The sequence below is a fragment of the Alligator mississippiensis genome, chromosome 2 (genome assembly GCF_030867095.1).
Source record: "Alligator mississippiensis isolate rAllMis1 chromosome 2, rAllMis1, whole genome shotgun sequence".
Classification (NCBI taxonomy): Eukaryota; Metazoa; Chordata; order Crocodylia; family Alligatoridae; genus Alligator; species Alligator mississippiensis.
In genome coordinates this window covers 224,267,430-224,292,651 of record NC_081825.1, presented here as the reverse complement: position 1 = coordinate 224,292,651, position 25,222 = coordinate 224,267,430, and the positions used below count along the sequence as shown (strand labels likewise).

Genomic DNA, 25,222 nt, shown 5'->3' with positions numbered 1-25,222 from the left:
AGGATAAGACCACACAGTGCACAAAGAGTTTCAAACACTGTAGATTCTCTAAGTGAGAAAAATGAAGTGCAACTTGAGGCCCAATGATGGTAAGGGCACCTAGACAGACCCAGTTGACCAAAATATTCTTGACTTGAGCCTACTATGGGACACATACCAACAGTAGTACGGGTTTTATTAGATATACCCACTATATCTACTGACAGATTAAATATTCATGAAATATTTCATGTATATGTGTTATGTATATTTCTAGCGGACAAGAGCTCAAAAAGAATATTAATTCTAGCATCTACAGAGGCAGGATGCTGTAGGAAAATCTGATCAAATTCTTGAATAAAAAGAGTGGAGTGCACTTTTAATAGTTTATACAACCTGCTCAAGTCTTTAATCATTGAATGGTGGGCTCCCTCCAGTGGTATACTAAAGATGTCACATCTCAGGACAGAGTTGGTTAGCTGTGATGGTTTGAAGTCAGGCAGAAGGAAGGGCAGAGTGGCACTTTAGATAGAGATGAAATGGCTCAGAAAGGTATGACTTTTCATAGGCAACAACCTACTTTATCAGATGTTAGGAATGGAATGCTAGCAAGAAAGGAACAAATGGAGGGGAGACTGCTAAGACAGGTAAATCAGGTGGACTGATTAGATCAATGATTTTCACCCAGGGTGCTGCAGGTTCATTTCACGAGTGCTGTGGGGTGCTGCTCAACATTAACTTTGTTAGTTGTGCAAAACACCTGCACATGATTTATAAAATAAGAGCAGTGCTTTCAAATAGGGTTCTATAGCAACAGAAACATGCTGACCTCTTGTGGTCTGAGTTGTAGCAGAATTGCTCTATTATTTTTCCTATAGTCCAAAAAAATTGAGCAAAATCTAAGAGCTGGCATTTTCTGAGGGGCACCTTCAGTATAAAAAGGCTGAGAACCACTGGATTAGATCAAGTAAAATAAAAAGGGCAGTTAACACCTGGAGGGATAGCGAAGTAAACACCTACTCCAAATAATGGGATAAGAATCCATAGTCCCTGTTGAGATCAAGGTTAATGCAATTCAGTCTGTGGATGACTTCTTGTTCTGCAATTTTGTGTTCAAGTTGGATTTTATATTTTTTTTCATTCAAGGACAGCTAGTCAGAGATCAATGACGGAATGACTAGGGAGGTACAAGTGTTTTGTCACAAGCCTGTGTGTGTTTCTGGGAAAAGTTTACTTTTCCCACACTATGTTTTTATAGACCTCTATCATTATTTATAAACATCATACACAGGTTACAAGCAAAATATAAAGTTCCAAAACAAAGTTAACAATAGCAAGTTGACCTGAATCTACTACCTGATGTAGCCATCTGATACTTTTTCCTTTAAGTTGAATTTCAGCTCTGTAGCAGAGAGAAATTCTTACAGAAGCATTGCCTTATTTCAGTTTCTGTACCTGTTTGTGTAGAAAACAGGCAATTGTGTTTTGAGCTCTGTGGTAGCATAATGTTAAATTATTTTGTAATCCATGTAATTTAAGTGTTACCAAACTCTCATTATAAAGGTAAACCCTGTCCTTTGAATCAGCTCCAAGGCACCTAATTTTTCAGTTTCCACAAGAGAGAACAAGTTAGCCTTCAGATGGAAGAAAAGATGCAAGCATGAATGGAAATAGGGGTACAGGAGTGAGTAATCACTCTTACACCTTTCTAACATGCTTTCTTAACAAACAAGCATAGATTTCCTAAGCAAAACAAGCTTAGGAAGTGTCACCTCATTCTTGAATTATAAAGTTATTTTGGGCCAAGCGAACTCTAGTCTCTGCCCTGCTCTGTCTCTCAACATACAGACTTTTGATTTAATAGATAAGAAAACATTTGTATGTTCTGTATAATGGTAACTGTAATTACCAAAATTATTCAACCTACTACTGAAAGCAAGGAAATAACTTTAGAAAATTACATTTCGAAAGAGAAATCAGGCTATTTTACACAATAGTTTTTCCTACTCTGTTGTATGTTTTCCACGTAAAACCTTTCCTCCCCACCCCGAGACTTACCTATTGGGTGCTGCTCTACACGCTGCAGCTGCATGCCTGTACGCGGTGTCCCGATATGACACTGATATATTGGTATACCTCTAGTGTCTGTCTGTCTCTGTGCGTCTGTGTACATGCCTCACCCCAGCCTACCTTTCTGCAGCAGCAGCCTTGAGCATATGTCCAGACTTGTATGGCAGCTCCTCTGCACTGCCACTGCTGCTTTGCTGGGCGGCCCAGAGGTCGCAGTGACGGCAGCAGAGTGAAACCCAGGTGTGGGCTCCAAAACTACACGTGACATTAACACATTTTAAAAAAATTTATGCAAGAACCAATTAACACATTAACTGCACACGTTAATGGTGATGAATTGACAGCCCTATATGGAAGTATTGCTTTATATCAGGGGTCGACAAAATGCGGCCCAGGGGCCAGATACAACCTACCAGGCCATTCTATCCGGCCCGCAGGGCCCCTAAAAAATTTAGAAAATTAATATGCATCTGCCCCTGGCTGCCTGCCATGTGGCCCTCGATGGTTTGCCAAAACTGAGTAAGCAGTTCTCCACCAAAAATAATTGCCCGCCCCTGCTTTATACACACATCTTGCTTATTCTTTTCCTTTATAGATACCTATATGACATATTTGCAAATCATTTATATTAAGATGTCTTTTTTGCAACATAATTTAAGAACAGTCTGATGAGAAGGCAGGAGGACAGGTGATTTTTAAGAGTTTAAAAAGGAGGACAGTGAATCTGCCAAGGAATTTAAAAGAATTTATTGGTAACAGGTGATCCAACACTATTTAGAATACTTGCATTTTCAAGTGCAAATGTTAATAAGGGCACTTACCTTACAAACAGACATGATGTTAATGTTTATTATTTTGTCGATTGTCTGCAACAAAAAGAAATGATTTCTAGAAAAATGACTGATAAATATTAAACCAGTATATTCTGGCATTTTAAATCTTAGGACCAATTATAAATGCACCCAGATTTGAGCCAAAAACCTCCTCCTCCAGTAAAATAATAGACCATCCTCACATCAGAAACAAATGCATATACATTTCGAGTCAGCTATCCTAGATCCTGGTCACAGATACAAATGGTAATTCCCCAAATACATGCAAAGAAGCTTCTTTATTTAATTTTAGATTATATATTAGTTGGATATAAAGCAGAGTTTCTTAATTATCTAAGCGTTACTTAAATAATGCAGAGTAAACATATAGCTCAAAAGGTGAAGTGTGTAAGTTCATATTCTAAACTGGAACTATCCCCATTTCAGACAATTTGCCCTCAATACCATTATACTGTGGTCAACACCTACCTTAATAAAGAGGATACAGACAGGAAGTAATATTATTACTTCTATATTATTGAAAACACCATTATTGAGGAAATCTGCAACTGTTCCCAATATCAATAATGCTTTTAATCAATTAAAGTAAATTAGTACCTTAGGTATTTTCTTGATCGATTCTCATGGCTCCTTATAAGTCTTATCTTTGCTCTTTTATCAAGGTACCAACATGGTATCTTATGGTATTCAATACTTATGATTAATATAAATTCTGATATACTGGACACACTGTACTCCAAACAACATGATTATTTGTAAGGGAGATGTATTTTTTTAAAAGCTGGTATTTACTATTCACTGTATTATAAAACTATTTAACAATTTAATTCATTTACTAATATAAGTCTTAATCATTACATGAAAAAAAAATTACAACACTTAAAAGATTTACAAGGTTAGTTGCTGGTGAACAAAAGCAGCAATATTTCCATTAACTTGTTTGAGTTCATAGAATATGAGACTAGGGCAAGGGATGGACAAATCTCAAGTTTATTATACACATTTGTAAACATGAAAGTGTTGCACTTGAGCATTTTAAATAGATTAAATCTGGCATGTATTCATTGAGAAATGAGTTTTCATGTGGCCAGAGTGCATATCGAAAGCAAGTGCAACTTGTGCTGCTTTTGTTCACGTGAACTGAATACTTCCATGTGTACGTGAATCTAAGATGACCCTGAATTTTAGATGACCCCCCCCATAATTAGATTTTGTAGATTCTACATGTGGAAAATTTATAAAATTTGTTATAATCTTCCATGTAAAGAATCTAATTATCAGAGGGCCATTTTAAATTCATCCTCACCATCACTGCAGTGGGGAAAACAGTGGTAGAGATACATGAGATAAAAGGGAGATGGTAGGGAGACAGTGTAGAAGGCAAGTTGTAGGAGGGCAGGCAGCCTTCTCTGTGCCACCCCTTCTTCCCCCACTTGTCCCTGACACCCCTGCCCAGCCTCAAACCCCCACCCCCTACCCTATCTGTACCTTTCCCCCCCGCTGTTTTGGGCTGTTTTGCACTGGTACTATGGTATACCTGCACTGTTACTAGGGCATAGGGTACAACACCAGCCCTCATGCCACAGCAGCAACAGAGCCTGCACCACTGCTACAGGGCTGGGCTAGGTTGAGGTTGTGTTCCATATCCTAGGCTGGAGCGAGGACCAAGCCTGCCAGCATGGGAGCAAAGATGAGGTGGGGGAGTGGGCAGGGGCCTGAGGCTGAGGGAGAAGGATGCAGAGGTGGTACAAGGGTGGGGTGCAGGCAGCATAGCCATAGCAGCTATCTGCCCCTGCTCCTCACTGCCTTGTACTCATTTCCAAGCTCCCCCTTGATAAATTGGGGGCGGGGGAGGAAACTTGCCTTGGAATTATAATCACACTTAGAAAACCTGATTTAACAAGTATTCCAGCCTGAACCAATCTAGTACAAGTTTATTCTTAAGTGAGAAAACCATAGCAGAGTCAAGTTATATATATAAAACACTTACATTATCCAGGTCTGGAACATCAAGGAAATATTCTGGATAAGCGTATGAAATCCCTACATTGTTGACTGAAACAGAAGCAAAGAGTTTTATTTAGCTCTGCTAGCTGTCACAATTCAGTTCTGTAGCTTTGATGACTTGGAATTACAAGTCTCACTTGAAAATTAACAATGCCACATTAAGACATTTTGTAATTGCAAATCCTTGATGCAGTCATGATACAACACTTTCCTACACTGGAAATACACTCCTCCGTCCTAGTTCAAGGGTGTTCAACCCCCAGCCCACAGGCAATATCCAGCCCATGGAACCCTGTCATCCAGCCTGCAAGGCTCCCTATGGGTTTGAGGGAAGGGGTGTGGTAGCAGCATTAACTGCTGCTACACAGCTGCCAAATTTCTGGACCTGTGGAGAACCCTACAGATGAGCAAGTCAAGATCTGGGCAGTGCAAAGTGGGATCCAGGCACTCATCTAGGCCTAACCGCATGCCACTCATCTGGCCCACAGAACTAGTGGATAAGATGAAGGTGAGGGTCCAATCAAACTCTTAAATGGGACCAGCTAGGTTTTGAGAACTTATCCACCTTCATACGTGGAGATCCCTGTTCCAAAAGTTATGACCTCCTTTCCAAGTCAGGGCCTTAACTCTGTTAAAATTCAAATCATGGAGACAAGAAGCACATTCAACTCTATGTTTAAATAAATTAATCTTTACATATCTTCCTCAAATGCATATATAGGAGGAGGCAAGAACCCATTCTTTAGCATGCATGAAGAACATAAAGAACTAGGGATCCAACCCTCACTATAAGGAATTAAGTCTGAACATCTGGAGAGATGGAAACCAAGACTACCTGTACAATTTTTTTAAATACTTGTAATAACACTTCGGAAACCTCCAGTTATGTTAAAAGTGTTTATTAATACTTCTCATTTCCCATCTCTACCTACTGGGGAGAAGTAAAGCACATGTATAGACAGAAAAAAAAAAAGTTTCTAGTCACTTGAATAAAATTAGAACCCAAGAAATACCTCTCAGTACCTGTGAGCATCCTAAGTGAGAACTTCAAAGTTTTCAAAAGAAAAACCATCCCACTCAGTTTCCCCAGTAACTTCAAGAGATGTCTAATTTTCTCCCAGCAAAAAATAACTGACCCAAGCTCTCTAGGGCACTGATTGCTTTCAAGCGGTCACTATGGCTCTGCTCAGTCTTATAATTATTGCAAAGAAAAGTGCATGCACGCTGTTTATAGCAGAAGAGACCCATAAAAAAGGGAATACGCTGAAACAGCAAAATACCACTCCAAATCAGCAACTGCTGTGTCAAGGCAGTAGATGGCAGCAGGAACCAACATGCAGTCTACCAGCTCATCCCAAGCACTCCATGAAAGAGCTTCAATGGCTTGGGGGGGGGGGGGGGGGGTGGTGGTGAGGGGAAAACACAAATAGGAATGAGGGAGAAAGCTCATTAATGACAATCTTAGTACATTAAGCAGCCTATGTTTTTGACAAAGATTATCTTATTTTTTTAAAAGGTTTGTGTTTTGCTTTCTCTCTATATGCAAAGCCTCATTACACGGGGATTCGCCATGGCAAAAACTGTTTTACAAGTTGTTTTCACACTTCGGATCTGTGAAATCTTTCCCTATTGGCCACGTTTAACTGAGAGAATCTGTCAGCTGCTTAAAACTATTTTTAATGTAATACTGCAAATGGCAAAGTTTTGTTCTCAAATATGAAGCCAGTATTCATACTCTGCTAATCTAAAAATACTATTGAGTTGGGGAAAACCTTCTACCACCACTAAGGAATGATGCTGCTCGAGTATTATGAAGTCTGAAGAAATTGAGACGATACAGTATACATTGTGGCATGAAAAACAGAATCTGATTCATGCAATTATTTGCTATTAATCTCACTCAAGTCAATTGTGTAACAATCAGCTGCTGTGGAGACATTTTACATTTCTACAATACCTTCCATCCCATAGGATCATGAAGTACTGCACAAGTTATATACTGAACAGCACTGCTGAAATGAATTCAGGTCTGGGGTGTAAGTTAAAGTAAAGAGGACTGAAACCAAGTACACTGGGGAAAACTTTTTTAAAAATGCCATGGAAGCTTTTCTGCCTGTGAACTTCAGAAAGAAGCTTTGCATTTCAACACCCAGCCTGAAAAAAAACTTTAAAAACATACAGGAAATGTATACAGGAAGCTGGCAGAAGATAAAATACAGGTTTGTCAAACATCATTCAAAAGTCTGCCTCACTGAAGCTCTCCTAGTCACCATTTTGTATCATCTTTATAACGACTACTGCAACTGCTTGCCCATGTCAACACATTTTTAGGGATTCCTTACTATATTAGCTGTTTAATCTCATTTCCAAGTACTCTGCAAACTGCCAGCAAACATTTGTGATACTCAGAGAAAGATACAAGTTTAACAATAGAGCCACCCTTACCATTCTTCAGAGAGGGACAACATTTTCAATGCCTCTCATCCTAAATGAAACCATTTTTTGACAGCTGTCACTCCCTGCATCTGAAGGGAGTCTCCAGGGCACAGCCTGAGGGATAGGGTGTTTAGGGATTCACTGTAAAGTTGTCATTTTATATTAAATGTGGGAGGGAAATATTTAACACCCCCCTCCCATCCAGCTCTTTTTGCAAACTGGAGCCTAAATTGAATATGGTCAGTTTTAGTAATCAATTTTCAATGGTTTTACATTTGGACTGCCAATTGCAAGAGAAGAAGTTAAACGTGATTTAAAATTTTGACTCTACAACAGAGAATCAAAGTCTAGCTCTGCTAAAAGAGGAATTTTAGAAGCTCACTATTCAAAGTCGAACCATCAGATGATTTTACAAAGAATTCCATGAAATGTGAGTCTTTAATAACTAATTTTTAGAGCTAATACTTAATTCTGGACATCTCAAATACGACGACTACATACTGCTTCCTCTTGTGTAGAGGTGATAATATGAAAATGGGCATCAACAGACAAGGTCTGGTCCTAATCACCTGCCTGCCTGCTCCATTTTTGTGAGCAAACAGAAGGAGGGAAATTCACAAGAAGCTTGTGTCATTTGTGTCCTCAGTCTTACATTCATATGCACACATTTGTAGTAAGATTTCCTATGTGTATTAATGCAGTCCTTCTCGCTTGTAACTCAAGTAACATTGTTTTATCACAAGGATTTTTTTTTTTTTTAAACTCAAACAAGAGAGAAATTAGCAGACAAAACCCCCACATATATTTCCTGGAAAAAGTTAAGCCTGCTAACCTAGACAGTGCCTTAGGTCTGTCATTTATTGAGAATGTCATTGTTTCAAAAGTAGCTAATGGAAAATCCCCCATCTCTGCCTACTTAACACATTGCTGAAGTTAGCACATGTTTGAAGTCACTGACAGACGCTGTTTTGAACACACAGCAAAACATTATGCAAACTCTTTAGCCTTCATATGTGGGTGAGAAACAGCTTCTCAATAAAAAGGAGTTTATAAGGATTTCAATCTGTAAATAAGTTATAATCATGGGGCACTTGATTCAGCCTAGTACAGGTACAAGTTATTTTATGCATAAACCAAGGATTAAAATTAAATTAGGAAGAATGAAGATGGCCACACCCCAGGATAGTGAGTGCTTCTGAGCTGCTATCTAGAAACTCTTACCAAACAGCCCAAGTGAAGCCCCAAAGAGGAATACATGTTTCCAAGTACTTAATTAACATGATTGTACCATGTCTACACAGCAAACTTAACATCTCCAGCAATGGTACTCTCAGGTGTATCCTTATCTGCAGCCACACAGCATTGCTAGCAGGTTAATTGACATGGCTGTCATCTTATTGGTATCATCATTCAGTAGTGATGATTAACCTTCCCATGGCACTGCACTGAAGTAACTAAAACAGTTCTGGATTGGGATATAGCCTGTATGGATAGCACAGCATGCTTGAGGGCACTGCTGCCTGGAATGGCTATTTTACCTTATCGCTAATGCCATCAACCCACACATCCTCAGATAACCATGTGCATATGTTTAAATGGAGAAGCATATGGCTAGCAGGAGCACGAACACAGACTTTGGACTGCCAGTGCCACAACTCTGAGCAGTGTCTTGAATTTTTAAAACTACTTTTTTTTTTTTTTTTTTAATTCTGGTAATTGGCAAGATGTTGTTTTCCGGAACAGTCCTCTTCCATTTAAAGGAATAAAAGTATCTAACAAAGTTTAATTACCATCTGTTTATCATTCTATCTGAAAGAAACCTGTTTTGACCCAGTATATACTGGTGTCTTTCTAAAAGCAACAGCTATCACAACTACCACTCAGGAGTTTAAGCAACAGCTCAGAAGTTTGGGAAGACATGCAATGACAGTGGATGACAACTGATCTCTAAATAGAGGATACAGAAAAAAAACACCTAAGAATATACCTAGGTGCCGGTTTCACAGTTTTGAAGTGAGTGAGGGCAACAAACTCAGAGCCAAGCAAGGCCTCCTCACTTAGCCCATTTTATGAAGAAATATCCTAGATTTGTTTCTTACATATGGACAAACTATGCCTCATTCATTTGTTCTTGTCTGGGAAAAAGTGAAGTCTGATAGAAGGAGCAGGAGGAACCAGAGTCAGAAGTCCAACGTTCATTCCAGTCGCCAATGTCATGCTATCAACACGTGACATCGGGGGGGGGTACTTTATCTTAATGTGGATATACTCTTACGCATTTCATGCAAGTATAAAAAATAGTGGCAGTCCTGAGATATTTGGATGATAGGTATGACAGTGCAGTTACGCGATACTGACTTAACTGTCAACCTGATCTTCGTTTGGTGTATATTATGAAATCAAGAAGCGTAGAAGGAGCATAGTTAAGTTTATTTCATGAAAATTTCTTCAAGGGACCAGAGCAGCAAGATCCTAAATGGGTTCACCCTCTGTATTCTCTACCCAGACTGCATTGTTGAGATATCCACACCTACACCAGCTTCTTCTCCAACTATAATTTTATCTGAACTTTTACAGTGATTGTATAAGTGAAGTGGCCCCATCCTACTGTGGGGCCAAGTCACACCTCCTTTCCCCAGAGAACTGGGCCACTCTCCCTCCACACACAGGGCTGGGCTGGGCCAGCCATGCCCTCTTTCCCCCATGGAGCTGGGTTGTGGCCGGGTTGCCCCCTACCCTCTCTACATGGCCAGATGGAGCCCAAGCCAGCACCAGTGCCATATTGGGACCACTGGCAGGATCTGGCCCGTGGATGGACAAGACACTGTCCATCTGGTTTGGTGGGGAAAAAGGTTGAGCACAACAGCTAAACCATAGGGCTAAAAAAAATACTAGAAGAACAGTTAAACTTGAACCTCCTGAAGCAAGAGTCAATGACTTTATGCTACAGCCCAACTATTAAGCTTCAAGAGTTCTGTAACTAAAAGGCAACATTTTTTCCAAAGAACTCAGCTGTTAATATAAAAACACTAAACATTTAATTTAATTAGTGCTATAGTTTTAAAATAAATGCAGAAGAATTTTCGCTCTGACACGTGATCACAGATGCACCATTCCCCTCAGCCCCCAAGAACTAGTGAAAACATGTGTACACACACACAGGCACGCATGCACATGCTTACTTTTTTTGTTCATATGTCAGTATGAGTTCATAAAGTAGGACCACTAGACTTCTAAGAATTACAAATCTAACTGTACCCCCTTAATGTCTTATGAAGACAAAGCATTAGGTCAAAGTTAGAGAGCTTATATTATTCTGGTTTCACAAATATTTGGTTGGGATGATTTGAACAGGGATGACCCTGCCTTGAGCACGGAGTGGATAAGATTAGCTGCTGGTGTCCTCTATGCACATTTTTCTACAACAGCGGTCACAAACCAGTGCACCTTGATCCACTGGTGGACCTCGGAGCCTATCTGAGGCTGGGGTGGGGGGATGAGTGCCCACGTGCATGCCCCAGCTCAGCAGGTCAGTCCATGGGGAAGGAAAGGGAAGGGGCAGGGGCTATATCGAGGCCCCTGCGGCAAGGGACGGTGCTGCAAAGGCAGGAGCAGGGTAAGTTGAGTGGGGCCCCGGCCACGTAGGATTTACCTGCTGAGACTTACCTGCCCCCAAAATAATTTTTTCTCCCTCTGACTCAATCTTCCCTCCCCACAGACTTACCCGCTGGGCGGAAGGGGGAGAAGGGCAGCAGCGCACAGCAGATCTTGGGTTGCTTTCAAAATACCAAAGGTGATCTACTTATAAAGGTTGGAGACCACTGTTCTATAATATGTGTATTGTGATATGCGATAATTTAAGGCATAATTTAAGTTGTAGGGAGTAACCAGAGGGTATTAAGCAATAAATATCAAACTCTTTGATTAAAGGGCACAGAGGATCAAACTCCAATTATTATGCAATTTATCTAGGATAGTTACATATACAAAAAAAATGAAGACCTAAGGTGGCAGAACTTTGATTTGTACACAGCCCTACCAACAAGCTGGACAATACTTATACAGTTTATAATGCCAATAAAAGTTTAGTTAAATTAAACTGATTTACAGGTATTTAGATGCATAATCTGGGGGTCTTATTAGGACTCTGAAATGAGACTGTCGGGTAGTTGTAGCACACATGGCCCAAGGTAGGTCTTTCATAATACAACTTAAACTAAAATACCCAAAGGCATTGTCATAAGCATTCTGATTAAGAAAGAAATTTGAGCAGAGATGCAACTAATATATTGAACAGGGATATTTTTGGGAATAAGACAAACAGAAATATATAGAAAGCAGTCATTTGGTTTTTTTTAGTCTAGTTACATCAGTGGTCTCTGCAGGCTAATTTCAATACTGACAAAAAAGGCAAAGTAGTAGAGGTATCTAGACAAAAGTCCCCAGCATAAGTTTATAAATAGTTCAGATACAAACCTAAAACACCAATCTCTAAGCCTTCCAATGCAGCTTTAATTTTAGTGTAAATATCTTCTCTCTCTCCAAAGTCTGCAACAATAATTTTTGTTTCCACATTGAACTTCTCTTCTGAAAATAATAAAGACAAAAAAGGAGAATTAAAATAAGTAGGGCACAGTTAAGTCAAAACAACTGGTCTATTCCCGATTTAAAGATCTGAAGGTACTTAAATTTTGATGGTTTAAGAGAAACCACTGCAATGTAAGTCAACATCATAAGGATACATAACATCACCTTAACTTGTGCCAAGCTAGCGTACCTGCTGTTTTGGTTTAAATGCACATTTAAGTGTATTACAAATAAAATCCTACCCTAGTTAAACTAAAAAAGATGCACTGTACTACTAATTTTTTTATCCTCACCAGGAAGGCCTCAGATGATTCATTACCTTTTGTACACGAGGGCCCAGGTGGATGACAGGTACACACTACATAGGTTCTTAAGAGATCAGGGCTGTCCAACTTCTAATCGGTTCAGGGCTGCAAACCACATAAGGGGCTGTGCTATCAGGGACCACGAGCACAGGTTGGCACTCCCTCACCCCATTGCACTAGATGTGCAAGCAGGGGGCCACTCTTCCATGCCATTGTACTGTGTGCATGTGGACAAGGGTGGGCACCCCCCACCCCTGCGCAGTGCACCACCTCACCTGCAGCAGGCTCCCCTGTGGTGCTATGCTGCACGGCTCTCTGGGCTGCATTATGCAGTGGAAGTGGGGAATCTCGAGCAACTGGGGCATTATCAGCTGGGTGGGAGCCCAGGAGCCACTTGTTAACCTCTCAAAGGCTGCACATGGCCTGTGGGCCACCACTTGGACAACCTTGTTATAGATTGTGCAAAACAGAAAAGTAAAAGCAAATTTAACATTCCTCCAACACAAGAGTGGCAATTATTTCAGCTGGAGGGCCAATTAACAATTTTTGGTGATCTGTTGAGGGCCGCAAGGGCAGCCCTGCCCCCAATTGCCATCTTGGGTCCGGAAGTCCCACCCCCAAACTCTGACCTTTGCCTCCGAAATGGCTGTTGCATGTCTGCGCCCCCCACCGCCTCACGAAGTACTCATTTTGGTAAATGGGGTTTGCCATCTTGGAACCAGAAAAAAAACCCAAATCATATACTAAAAATCAAACAACTATAACATGTTTTAATTTTATTTCAACAAATATTCTGGTCCTGATTTACATGTGTTTGCATAGTGTATGAGGTGACTGCATAATAGCTCAAAATAGAGAGATAGAGAAGGCAGAGACATTTGTGGGGGTGAGGGAGGGAGAGTTGTGAAGGAGTGGTGGGGGTGTGGGCCACCCCACCACACACCTCCCTGCCTCCCCACCCCCATGGTGCACAGCCCCCACTGCTGGGGGCAGCAGCAGCAGGTGGAAACAAGCCCTCAGGATACTCCTGACCCACAGCAGGCAGAGCCCCCAGGGCAGCATGTGGCTCCAGCTGAATCCCAGGAGCTGCATGTAGAGGCATGGAGCCTGCCTGACCCAGCCCAGCCCAACAGCCCATGTCTTCAAGCCAGACAGGGCTGGCTCCATGCCAGCACATGGGGCTCCCAGCACTACAGGCGAGGGCTACACACCATCAGGCTCGACTAACCCCGTGCCTCTACATGGGGCTTCCAGAACTCCAGCAGGGAGCTGCATGTAGAGGCATGGAGACTGCCCAGCTGGATGGCACATGGGCTGGGAGCCATGGGGTCATGAGGCATCAGGCTAGGTGGGCTCCATGCTGCTATGTGTGGCTCCCCGCTGGAGTGCTGGAAGCCCCACGTAGAGGCACGGAGCTGGCCTGCTCCAGCCTGATGAAGTGAGACTCCCACCTGCAGTGCCAGGAGCTGCACATGCCGGCACGGAGCCAGTCTGGTCTGAGTCGGAATTGAAGTCAAAGGTGCATGCCAGCAGGCCAGCTCCGTGCTGCCACGTGCAGCTCCTGGGATTCAGCAGAAGCAGTGCGCCACCAGTGAACTCTGCCTGCTGCAGGCCAGGAACACCCCAAGGGCCCAATGCCTGCTGCTGTTACTGCTGCCAGCAACCAGGGCTGTGCACAGTGGCTGGGTTGGGGGGCTACACATACCCACAAAACCCCACTGCTGCAGGCAGGAGCTCCCCTCCCCACTCGCTAGCTGTCCAGTCTCATGTCATTGTGCTCGGTGCCTTCACATGAGGCTCCCAGATGGATTGCTAGGAGCCCCACGGAGGTGGAAACACAGCCCGTCTAGTCCAATGGCGCACAACCTCAAAGCCTGCCTCCCACGGACTTTCAGAGGGGCAGCTGTGGGTCAGTAATAATTGTTTTTTTAAGCAGCCTTGCAGGCTGGATAGAATGGCCTGGGGGGTCAGATTCAACCTGCCAGTTATATTTTACCCGCCCTTCCTCTAAAGTGCAACATCTCAGCAACAGTCCTTAGCATGTTTCTGTATATATAATTAGCTCACTAATATTAGCAAAGGGGAATTGGTGCAGGTCTTGCTCCAGTGTACAAAGACTCCTCTGGTCCTATATTGGCTATCTTCTTTGGTTCTTCAGTGATCGAGGAGCCCAAGAAGCACAGAAGAAAGGGTGGCAGAACAAGGGATGGGGGAAGGGAGGCAAAAACACTTATAGGTTAATTTCCAAATCACTCAGTACAGAGTCACTTCCATTCTTGGCAAAGTAGTAATGCAGACATTACACATTCAGGTATTCCAGATATTTTATTCAAGCATAAAATTCTTATTTGTACAAGGAATAATAGTTTCCATCAAGTTAAATGTATTCTGCTTTAATTAAAATTGGCTCAGTGCTTCTTTCTTAGGCAGCAGCAAAAACATAGAAGGCAAAAATAAATAAAAAATAAAATAGATATTTTAAATAAGGTCATACAAAACAGTACCTCAGTGTTCCTTAAGGAATTTGTATATGTTGTAAGAATGGCTATGGAATTTTTAAAAGATCATTCATAAAAATGGTGTCAATTTTAAAGAGGAAAAAAATCATTCACAAAAAATTAAAGCACCCCCATTCCCATGATGCTCTCTTCCATTCAATAAAAGTAGCAGCTCCCATGATTCTGTTGCCCATTCATGCAGAATCATGAACCTACTGCACTCACTGGCTTGCTTGCTGCTTCCCCCCCCCCTTAACATCCCTAATGACAGATGCAACTATTTTTCCCCCTCTTCATCTTTCATGAACAGCTGCATTGTTTAAAAATCCCCAAGGAGATGTTGCTATGTCAAATGACGACGTAAATACCGTTAAGCCCCTACTGCAGCAGCAGTCTTGTGATAGCGTCAGAAGAAAATCAAGTTCAACATCTTTTTACTGTGGTGGGGACAGGGAGGTGGTAAGATTCTATTTTTGAACACATCTGTTCTAATGTTAACACATACATGCGCACACATGAAATCTTATAGGACACTGAGGTAGAGGAGGCAATATAGCAAATACGTACAATTAGATTGGGCAAGTGAAGCAGCAAAATAGGACACTGCTGCACGTGTCATTTGTGCAGTTTTACAATACATGTGACAATTTTCATTACCATTAAAAAAGGTGCTCTATGCAAAAGCACATTGTTTAAACAAGGCAGATCCCCTTAATAACACTTGCACGCTTAATATTCCTCTGAAAGTATTTTTCATGGGATTTTCTTTATCAATACTTACCTTTTTTCCCCAACATTTATAAAAGCATAAAAAGACACTGAAAGACAAAGAGGTAAGTAGGAAATAAAGACCTAATGCTGAATGGAGATAAAATACAGTACACATCATTGATGGTAGTTTTCCTATGCAACTGGTTTTCAAGGCTTTGGAAAACTATCTAGTCCTCAAATACATGAATATAAAATAATTAAACCATGCAGGTGTAACTAGTGTACATCATCTCTTATAAACATAAAGCAAAGTAAAAGAGAAGCCCAAAAGAACATTACAGTGAAAAGAGGAAAATAGTAAATTGGTACCTGCAGCAAAAATGATATTATGGGGGTTCATGTTTAACAAGTGTACTCAGGATCCCTCCAGTCAACACTGCTGAACTGATACCAAGGCATTCTTCTACTGCATTACTCTCCTCTTCCTCAAATGATTTTTTAGGTCTAGTTTTTCGTTTCATTCCCTAAGCTTGCGCTCGGCAACAATTTTACAAGCAGCAGGCTGAAACAGCCCAGGCCAGCACTTACAATGTGGCTGCTACCGCAGCTATCGGCTGGCTGTGGTGCCAAAGCATTCTGCTGCTGCTGCTGAAACGGAGCTGAAGCCTCCCTGCTCCACAGACCAGTTCTAGCCCACAGGTTGCCAATCCCCATATTAAGCTGTCTCTCAGGCCAAATTATAATTACAAAATTATTTGATCTTTGATTATATCAAAAGTGAATCAAGGAAATCGGCTACTGATTCCAGTTGCCACAAAACATTAATGCACAAAGCTTGCTATTCATTTTGGTAGGGTTGGCTTTCACAAGCAACTGGCAAGTTAAGTACACTCATAGAAAGCAAGAATACACCCAGGTATTAACACTAGTTCATGTGCTCATGTTTTAGGAGAAAGGCATATGAATATTTGGGGCCGAGTTACTACACCTACCCTAAAAGAAGTCAACAGTGTCACTACAAGGATCAAAGAATGGATGGATAATACATAGGGACCTACCAAATACACAATTTCCCTGAAATTGTGTAATTGGCAGTCTCCCGTGAAATAATGTGGGGAACTGGCTATGTTCCAAAAGCCAGCAAAAAGCTGTTTCTGAGACGGAGGGTGGGGGGGAAGGGAGCAAAGAAAAAAAGAAGACTGCCCAAAACTGGGGGGAAGCAGGGGAAGGAAAGAGAGAGGGGCAGGAAAAGTTCCCATCTCTCTGTCTCCAGAAAGGGGTGGGAGGGAGGAGAAATAGGGAACAGAGAAACCCACCTCCCAAACTGTTTAATTAATTATTAATTGCCCTCTGCCCCTTGAAGAGGGTGATAATTATTGAATTAACAAGTTAGGCAGCTCCAGCTAAGGCAAGGGTGGGCAATTATATGGGCCCAAGGGCCACGTTAGGGAGTTTTGATTAGATGTCATAGGCCAGAGCAAGAGAAGGAGCTGCTGCTGGGGGAGTGGAGATCAGCACCTAGCTGGTTGCAGCCCCCTGGAAACAGCCTGCTGGAAGTTGCTCCTGCTCCCACCCCTGCACACAGGGCTCCAGCTCCTGGGAAGGCAGTGGGGGACAGGAAGCCAGAGCCCTGGCACTGGGGCAGGAATCACCTAGCTGGAGTTGCTCGCCCACCTGCCCATCCGGAATGGTGTGGCACAGCAAGGCGCGGTGCAGCAGAAGCAGCAGCAGCTTCTGGCAGGCTGTTCCCAGAGCAGCTGCAGGGGGCCGGGTGCTGCTCTGCATGTCCCACCCCCAGGAGCAGCTCCTCCTCTCGCTCTTGCCCCACCGCACTGTACTGCTCCCAGCAGGGCGTGTGGGGCTCCAACTCCAGATCCCGGACACCTTCCTCCAGAGGACAGCCCAGAGCTGAAGTTGGAGCCTTGCACGCTGAGTTAGGAGCCACCCAGCTGAAACTGCTTTCCTGGTGCAGCATGGCAGAGAGAAGATCAAAAGCAAGAGCTGCTGTTGGAGGCAGGGGGCACAGAACAGCACTTGGCCGCAGCCACACTGGGAACAGCCCTGGCAAAAGCTGTGCGCTGGTCAGGACCTGGGCCAGTGGGAGCAGAGTGCAGGCTGCCCCAATACAAGCAGGCAGGGGATGGCCCCATGTGGAGCACTGTGAGGGGAGGGGAAGCTGCGAGCTGGATCCAGTCACCTGGCAGACCAGATTTGGCACACAGGCTGTACTTTGCTCACCTCTAAGCTAGGGCTTTCAATCAGTGCCTTTAATGGGACTTATGGCAACCCCCAGTCACAGGCATGGGGGGCCGGCTTTGCTCTGCCTTCAAAATGGCAGCCCCAGCTGTGAAATCAGGGGGCCCAGATGTGTTACAGCCATATAATTGGCCACTGAGGCCCATGAATTTGGTAGGTCCCTAATAATATACCCACCCAAGAGAGGAGCCCAGAAGAGATCCCCAATCTTCTTGTGGGACACATTGCTAACCAAGGAGATGGTACTGCAGCCCGACCTATACAGGCAGCAAAAAGTGAGCTCCAAAGCAGCAGATTCAGAAGTGGAAGATTTAGACACTGGAAAAAAGAACCATTCACAGGAGATAGCTAGAAGAAAAAAAATGCCAGAACAAGTAAGTAGGACTGAAGTACAGAGCAAAGGAAGAGTAGAAATAGATATTATCATTTTTAAAGGTTTTTAAGATGAAAGATGTGAATTAAATCATACAGCTCAAGGGAGTCAAACTCACCTGACCCTGTGGGGCTGGATGAGTGTTGCTGGCCTGGCCCTCTGGAGCCGGACTGGGCCCAACTCCTTGCACAACATCTACAACACTGAAGTCCAGCCTATGCTGCAGCTCGCTGTGCATGCAGGTCCAGCATAGGGTGTGTGCTGCCCACAGCACAGAGGCTAGACCTGCCATTGCAGACAGCATATGTAGCGAGTGCTGGGTCCAGTCTGCATGCTGTAGCAGTGTGGATCCCTTGCTAGCCCAACAAGCTGTGGGGCTGGCACATGCTGTGCATGCTGCACGCAGTACAGGGGGGCCAGCAAAAGGTGTGCACTGCATGTGGCATTCTGCTGGGCTGGCCCTTTGCACTGGTTCTGATGCAGCCTGATCCAGACCGACCCTGGAGCCAAAGCACAGGGCCAGTCAATGGGATTGCCACATGCAGCACACACCCCAAACTGACCCTCTTTTGTGCTGGGCATGCAGCACCAGGTCCAGCCCACACTTCACATGTAGTGTACAGAGCCAGGGCTGGCATGTAGGGTTAGTTCAGCAACCTACAACCAGAACATATGAATCCACAGGCTGCATATCTGATGCCCCTGAGATGGCTGATACAGCCGAGGTATAGTAACTGCCACAAACTACACAAAGACACTAGAAGAAGCTTTCCTTCAGGTGCCCAAGGCTAAATTTGGCAGTTCCGAAGCCTGTAACCAGCCTCTGCTGCAAAGGGTTAAACTGACACAAGGTATATAAGAAGAAACTTTGGGGGTTCAGAAGAAACAGGATTTGAACCATGTTGAAGTTATGATCCTAATAAAAGTAACGTACGAGAATGTGAAAACAGTTCGGGCATTAAACATGTTAAAGATGCTTTTGAGTTAATGAGTTTGGAACTGCTCTACAATAATCTTATATTTCCTGACAAAAATGTCAGTTAACAGAGCAAGACTTAAGGGATGTGCACCCTTGAGATGAGAAACAGACTGATACCTTTAGCAGAGTGGTAATCTAGATCTGGGAGAAAGCCCAGAAGGGAACATCCTTAATGCAGAACTGTGAAAGGGAGATGCAAATATGCTCCTCAATCAAAGCAGGCAAAGCAAAGCCAGAAGGAGTGGCAGTCCCACACTAACCTTCAAATAAGGCTTAAGATGTGAAGCATTTTATTTGCTTGGCAACAGGGCACAAGTATGCCAACTACCCAGTGGTCAAATTGTATCCCAGAGTAGTAAATAATCAATAGGAGTAGGAGGTATGGGGAAATAACTAAGTGACAGGATACCAAATTGTCTGCAACCCAGTCAAACCATATGGTGCTTCCAAATCAGGCACTAGCAAAGATTTGGACCAAGGTCTTACTGATCTACTGGTAAGAAAAGATTCTGCCACCTGACAGTGGTGCTGCAAGGACAGTCCTTTTAATGTATTTTTTTTTTTTTTTAAATGTAAGCAGTTGGAGTACTGCGTGCAATTCTGGGCGCCGCAATTCAAGAGGGATGCGGATAACCTGGAGAGGGTCCAGAGAAGGGCCACTCGTATGGTTAAGGGCCTGCAGACCAAGCCCTAGGAGGAGAGACTAGAGAAACTGGACCTTTTCAGCCTCCGCAGGAGAAGGAGGAGAGGCGACCTTGTGGCTGCCTATAAGTTCATCACGGGGGCACAGAAGGGAATAGGTGAGTATTTATTCACCAAGGCGCCCCTGGGGGGTTACAAGAAATAATGGCCACAAGCTAGCAGACAGCAGATTTAGACTGGACATTAGGAAGAACTTCTTCACAGTTCAAGTGGCCAAGGTCTGGAACGGGCTCCCAAGGGAGGTGGTGCTCTCCCCTACCCTGGGGGTCTTCAAGAGGAGGTTGGATATGCATCTAGCTGGGGTCATCTAGACCCAGCACTCTTTCCTGCCTATGCAGGGAGTTGGACTCGATGATCTACTGAGGTCCCTTCCGACCCTAACATCTAAGAATCTATGAGATTAAATCGTGTTAGGCTAAATCCAAAGGCTGGGCATGGGGAAGGGAAGGGAGAACATCCACCTTGCCTGCCCTTACTAGGAAAGGTATGAAAATGTCCCTGCAGCAAAAACCTCGAGTGGGAAAAGGAAAACCAGAGTTTCATTGACTACTGCTCTCCAAGGGGGGGAAAAAAAGCCTCTGGACAAATATAAAGCAATTGGAGACAAGGATGAAACTTAGTTTTGAGGAACAAGGTCCCAGATGCACTGTGGTGTTAAGTACTCTGCAGGAACCAACCCTCTCGTGGCTTTCCCAACCAATCAGAAGTATGGGGGTAACAAAAGCATAACGGAGTACACAAGCCTCATCCCTCCAAGTATCTACCATAAAATTATAAGGGAAAAGATCTTTATAAGAATTCAGATAGAATGGGATCCTAGGCTTTCCTGACAACTATACTGGTGTAAGACCTGGGACATTTCACTGAATACCTGAAACTTGAATCGATAATAAGTAATGGTGGATGCTTTATGTGGCATGCAAGAACATCTCTAGAATTCCTGAGGAGACCCCTTTCCTTTTTTTCCAGAAGAGAAGTATGTGACCATTTTCAAATTCTAGTGGACTTTATGAGATTGCTGCATTACTATTGCCTATGTATACATGGAATCCATCATTTACTAGTAGGATGGTGTCTGCAGGAGTTGCCTGGCGGGACCTCTGAGGCCTGGGGGTAGCATGGGGGCCAGGGGCTCCCTTGCCTGTCCCGCATGTGCCCAGATTGGGGCATTGGAGGGGCAGGTGAGGGAACTCCAGGGAGAAGCGAGCAGGCTGTGGGGGATCAGGGCAACTGAAGAAGAGATTGATGGCTACTTTCATTCTCTGCAGGACAAGATGCCCAGCGGAGAAGCTGTAAGGGAATGCCCTGAAGCAGATGCTGGTGTGTGGAGGACAGTCACCCCAGGGATCAGACTTCTTGCCACAGAGACAGCTCCCCCGGTGCAGCTGGGGAACAAGTGTGAGGCCCTGGCTGCACTGGAGAAGTGTGCATTGGGGGAAGTGCACTGGACGGGCCTGCCGCCATCACTGAGCGAGCCAAGGGCCGGCCAGGTAAGCAGAAGAAGAGACGCCATGTCATCATTGTGGGAGACTCCTTGCTGAGAGGAACAGAGGGACCCATCTGTTGTCCAATCCCACAGCGCGTGAGGTCTGCTGTCTGCCCAGAGCCAGTATCAGGGACGTCATGGCGATAATTCCTAACCTCACCAGGCCCTCTGACAACTATCCCATGGTCCTCATCCACATGGGAACAAGTGATGCAGCTAGGAATAGTCTAGACTGTATTACGAGCGACTACAGGGCTCTGGGGACCTGGCTTAGGAAGAAAGGGATGCAGGTGGTCTTCTGGGCGATCCTCCCAGTCAGCCGTCGCAGTAGGCATCACGTCACCCGTGTCAGAGAAGTCAATCTGCGGCTCTGGAGTTGGTGCCATCGTGTGGTCCAGGGTTTCGGTTTCCTGGACCACAATCCGCACTTCCGTGCAAGGGACCTCCTCAGACATGATGGGCTTCATCTCTCCGCAAAAGGCAAGTCTCTTTTCTTACAGGTTGGCTGACCTCCTACATGGGGCTTTAAACTAAGTACGATGGGGGATGGGGAGGCAGGAGATGGAGAGAGTCTAGAACCTACAAAACTGCGAGACATGCAGCAGTACACCCCAGGTAATTACCAAGGGGACCTTTGGGCAACAGAACGGGGGGGGGGGGGGGGGAAAGGAGGGGGGCGGTGGCACCAAAGGCACCATTCAGAGGGCTCAAGTGCCTCTATACTAATGCTAGGAGAATGGGGAACAAGCAGAAAGAACACACTCCTGCTTGCAGACAATAAACTTCGATTCAGTGGGACTAACGGAAACCTGGTGGGACCCCACCCATGACTGGGCTGTATACATTGAGAGCTACAGGTTGTACAGAAGGGACAGAGTAGGGAGGAAAGGGGGCGAGGTTGTTCTCTATGTAAAGGAGTATTATACATCTACCCTAATTAAAATGAGATCAGAGGAGGAGAAAGTTGAGGCACTGTGGGTTAGGATACATGGAGATTGAGGGGAAAGGGTCTTGGTGGTGTGGGTCTGCTACAGACCACCACACCAGGAGGAAAAGCTAGACTTGGAATTCTTGAGGCAGCTCTCAGAGGCCATACGGTCTAGGGCGTGGTTGACATGGGGGACCTAAACTACCCTGACATCTGCTGGGTGGAACAGCCAGCAAAATACCACCATTCACATAGGTTCTTAACCTGCAAGCAGGACCTTCACCTAGCACAGGTCCCACTAGGGGGAATGCCTTACTTGACTTGGTGTTGGCTACGGGGGAGGACCTGGTAGGGGAGCTGCAGGTTCATGGTCACCTTGGGGACAGTGACCACCAATCAATCTAATTCACCATACGGTGTAGGGTGGGTAAGATAACTAGCAGGGTGGAAGTGCTTGACTTTAGGAAGGTTTACTTCAGTGTGCTTAGGAGTCTAGCCAATACTCTTCTCCTGCAGTGTCATTGACAAGATGGGAGTACAGGAAGGGTGGTCATCTCTATACGAAGCGATCCTTTGGGTGCAGAGGGAGACTATCCCAGTATGAGGAAAAGAGGGGAAAGGAACCAAAAAAAACAACTTCCTTGGCTAAACAAGGAAATCCAGGGGAGCCTAAGGGCAAAAAAGAAGGCATATACACAGTGGAAGCAGGGGGAAGCTACCAAGGAGGAGTATACCTACTTGGTCTACACTTGCAGGGAGGCAGTTAGAAGAGCCAAAGCAACTACAAAGCTGAGGCTGGCAACACAAATTAAACACAGCAAAAAGTGTTGTTTTTTTTTTTAAGGTATGTAGCGAGTAAAAGGAAGGCGCAGGGCAGCATAGGACCCCTACTAAACAAGAAAGAGCAATCAGTGACAGACAGGGGGGACAAGGCTGAGCTATTCAATTAGTTTTTTGCCTTGGTGTTCCTGAACAGGGATCAAGATAAGTCTCTTAATGGGTTCTTAGATGGGCATCAGAGGGACACCAGCCCACCAACTGTCGACGCTGACTTGGTACAGAGTCACCTGGATGGACTGGATGTGTTCAAGTCAGCAGGCCTGGATGAGGTGCATCAGAGTATTGAAGGAATTAGCCAGGGTCATAGCAGAACCACTGGCATGGCCGTTTGAGCGCTTGTGGCGCTCGGGTCAGGTCCCGGAGGACTGGAAAAAGGCCAATGTGGTCCCTATTTTCAAGAAGGGAAGGAAGGAAGGAAGATCCGACTAATTATAGGCCAGTCAGTCTCAACCCCATCCTTGGAAAGATCTTTGAAAAGATTATGAAAGATCGTATTTATGGGAGTCCAGCGGGAAAAATAATGCAGCAGGGAAACCAGCATGGATTCACAGCAGGTAGATCATGCCTGACCAATCTGGTTTCGTTTTATGACAGGGTTACAAAATGCTTAGACGCAGGAGTAGAGGTGGATGTCATTTTCTTGGATTTTAGCAAGGCCTTCGATACAGTATCTCATACCATTCTCATAAGTAAATTAAGAGGCTGTGACATAGATGTTTACACAGTCTGCTGGGTGGCAAATTGGCTTCGTGGTTGCACCCAGAGAGTGGTAGTAGACAGGTCAGTATCAACCTGAAAAGATGTGGGTAGTGGGGTCCTGCAGGATTCGGTCCTTGGACCTGCACTCTTCAATATCTTCATCAGTGACTTGGATGCGGGTGTACTCTGTCCAAGTTTGTGGACGATACTAAGTTGTGGGATGAAATACACACTCCAGAGGGTAGGGAACGATTGCAGGCAGACCTGGACAGGTTAGGAAAGTGGGCAGTACACAATAGGATGCAGTACAACAAGGATAAGTGCAGAGTGCTGCACCTAGGACACAAAAATATCCAGCACACATACTGACTGGGAAGTGACCCTCTCAGCATCACAGAAGCAGAAAGGATCTCAGAGTCATAGTGGACTTCAAGAGGTACATGAGTTGTCAGTGTGTTAAAATCTTCAGCAAAGCTAACCGCACTTTATCATGCATCAGCAGATGCATGACAAAAAGATCCAAGGAAGTGATGCTTCCCCTACATGTGGCATTGGTCAGACTGCAGTTGGAGTACTGCATCCAGTTTTGGGCACTGTACTTCAAGAAGGATGTTGACAGACTCCAGAGGGTCCAGAGGAGGGCCACTCGTATGGTTAGGGGTTTACAGGAGAAGCCCTACAAGGAGACAGAGACCTGGACCTCTTCAGCCTCTGCAAGAGAAGGCTGAGAGGTGGATCTTGTGGCCACCTACAAATTCATTAGGGGGGCTCAGCAAGGGATCAGAGATGCTCTGTTGACCGGGGCACCTCATAGGGTAACAAGAAACAATGGTCACAAAATGACAGAGAGCAGATTTAAGCTAGATATCAGGAAAAACTTCTTCACGGTAAGGGTGGTCAAAATTTGGAATGGGATTCCAATGGAGGTGGTGCTCTCTCCTACCTTGGGGGTCTTTAAGAGAAGGCTGGATAGGCATCTGGCTGGGGTCATCTGAACCCAGCACTCTTTCCTGACTAGGCAGGGCATCAGACTCAATTTCTTTACTGTCCGAGCCCCCAGGACCTGGAATAGACTCCCTCCAGATGTGGTGCAGGCTCCTACTCTGGACTAATTCAAGAAATGCTTGGATGCTTATCTTACTGGGGTCCTTTGACCCTAGCTGACTTCCTGCCCTGGAGCAGGGGGCTGGACTTGATGATCTTTGAAGTTCCTTCCAGCCCTAATGTCTATGAAATCTGTTGAGGTCCCTTCCGACCCTAGCATCTATGAATCTATGAAATAGATTACAGTTTATAGAGCAGTTCAGTCTGTACTTGTTTTACAAAAGAAGGCTCCAAGTAGGAACATCATAAGATATCTGTTTCAGCCTAACATATGAGATGCCTAAATACAATTTAAAGAGAAACCTTGCTATGTTAAGATAAATTTAGAAGGTGAAGTACCATAAAAATATTCCTGAGTTTTTTTTCATGTAACTGGAATCTACTATATATACACAATACATGACATATACATGGCACTAGTTAGTCATA

At 44.3% G+C, this 25,222-nt stretch overlaps 1 protein-coding gene across 3 annotated transcripts in view; it reads right to left on the bottom strand.

Annotated features, from left to right (window-relative positions):
• HSD17B12 (hydroxysteroid 17-beta dehydrogenase 12) overlaps positions 1–25,222 on the bottom strand; it is a 160,285-nt gene that overhangs the window by 37,964 nt on the left and 97,099 nt on the right. For all 3 annotated transcript variants that reach the window (XM_019476896.2, XM_059722765.1, XM_014602109.3), the window contains 3 exons: positions 11,802–11,912; positions 4,873–4,937; positions 2,871–2,915 (listed from right to left, as the gene is read on the bottom strand). In XM_019476896.2, coding sequence (XP_019332441.1) covers positions 2,871–2,915; positions 4,873–4,937; positions 11,802–11,912 — 221 coding nt within the window. The remainder of the gene's footprint in view (positions 1–2,870; positions 2,916–4,872; positions 4,938–11,801; positions 11,913–25,222) is intronic.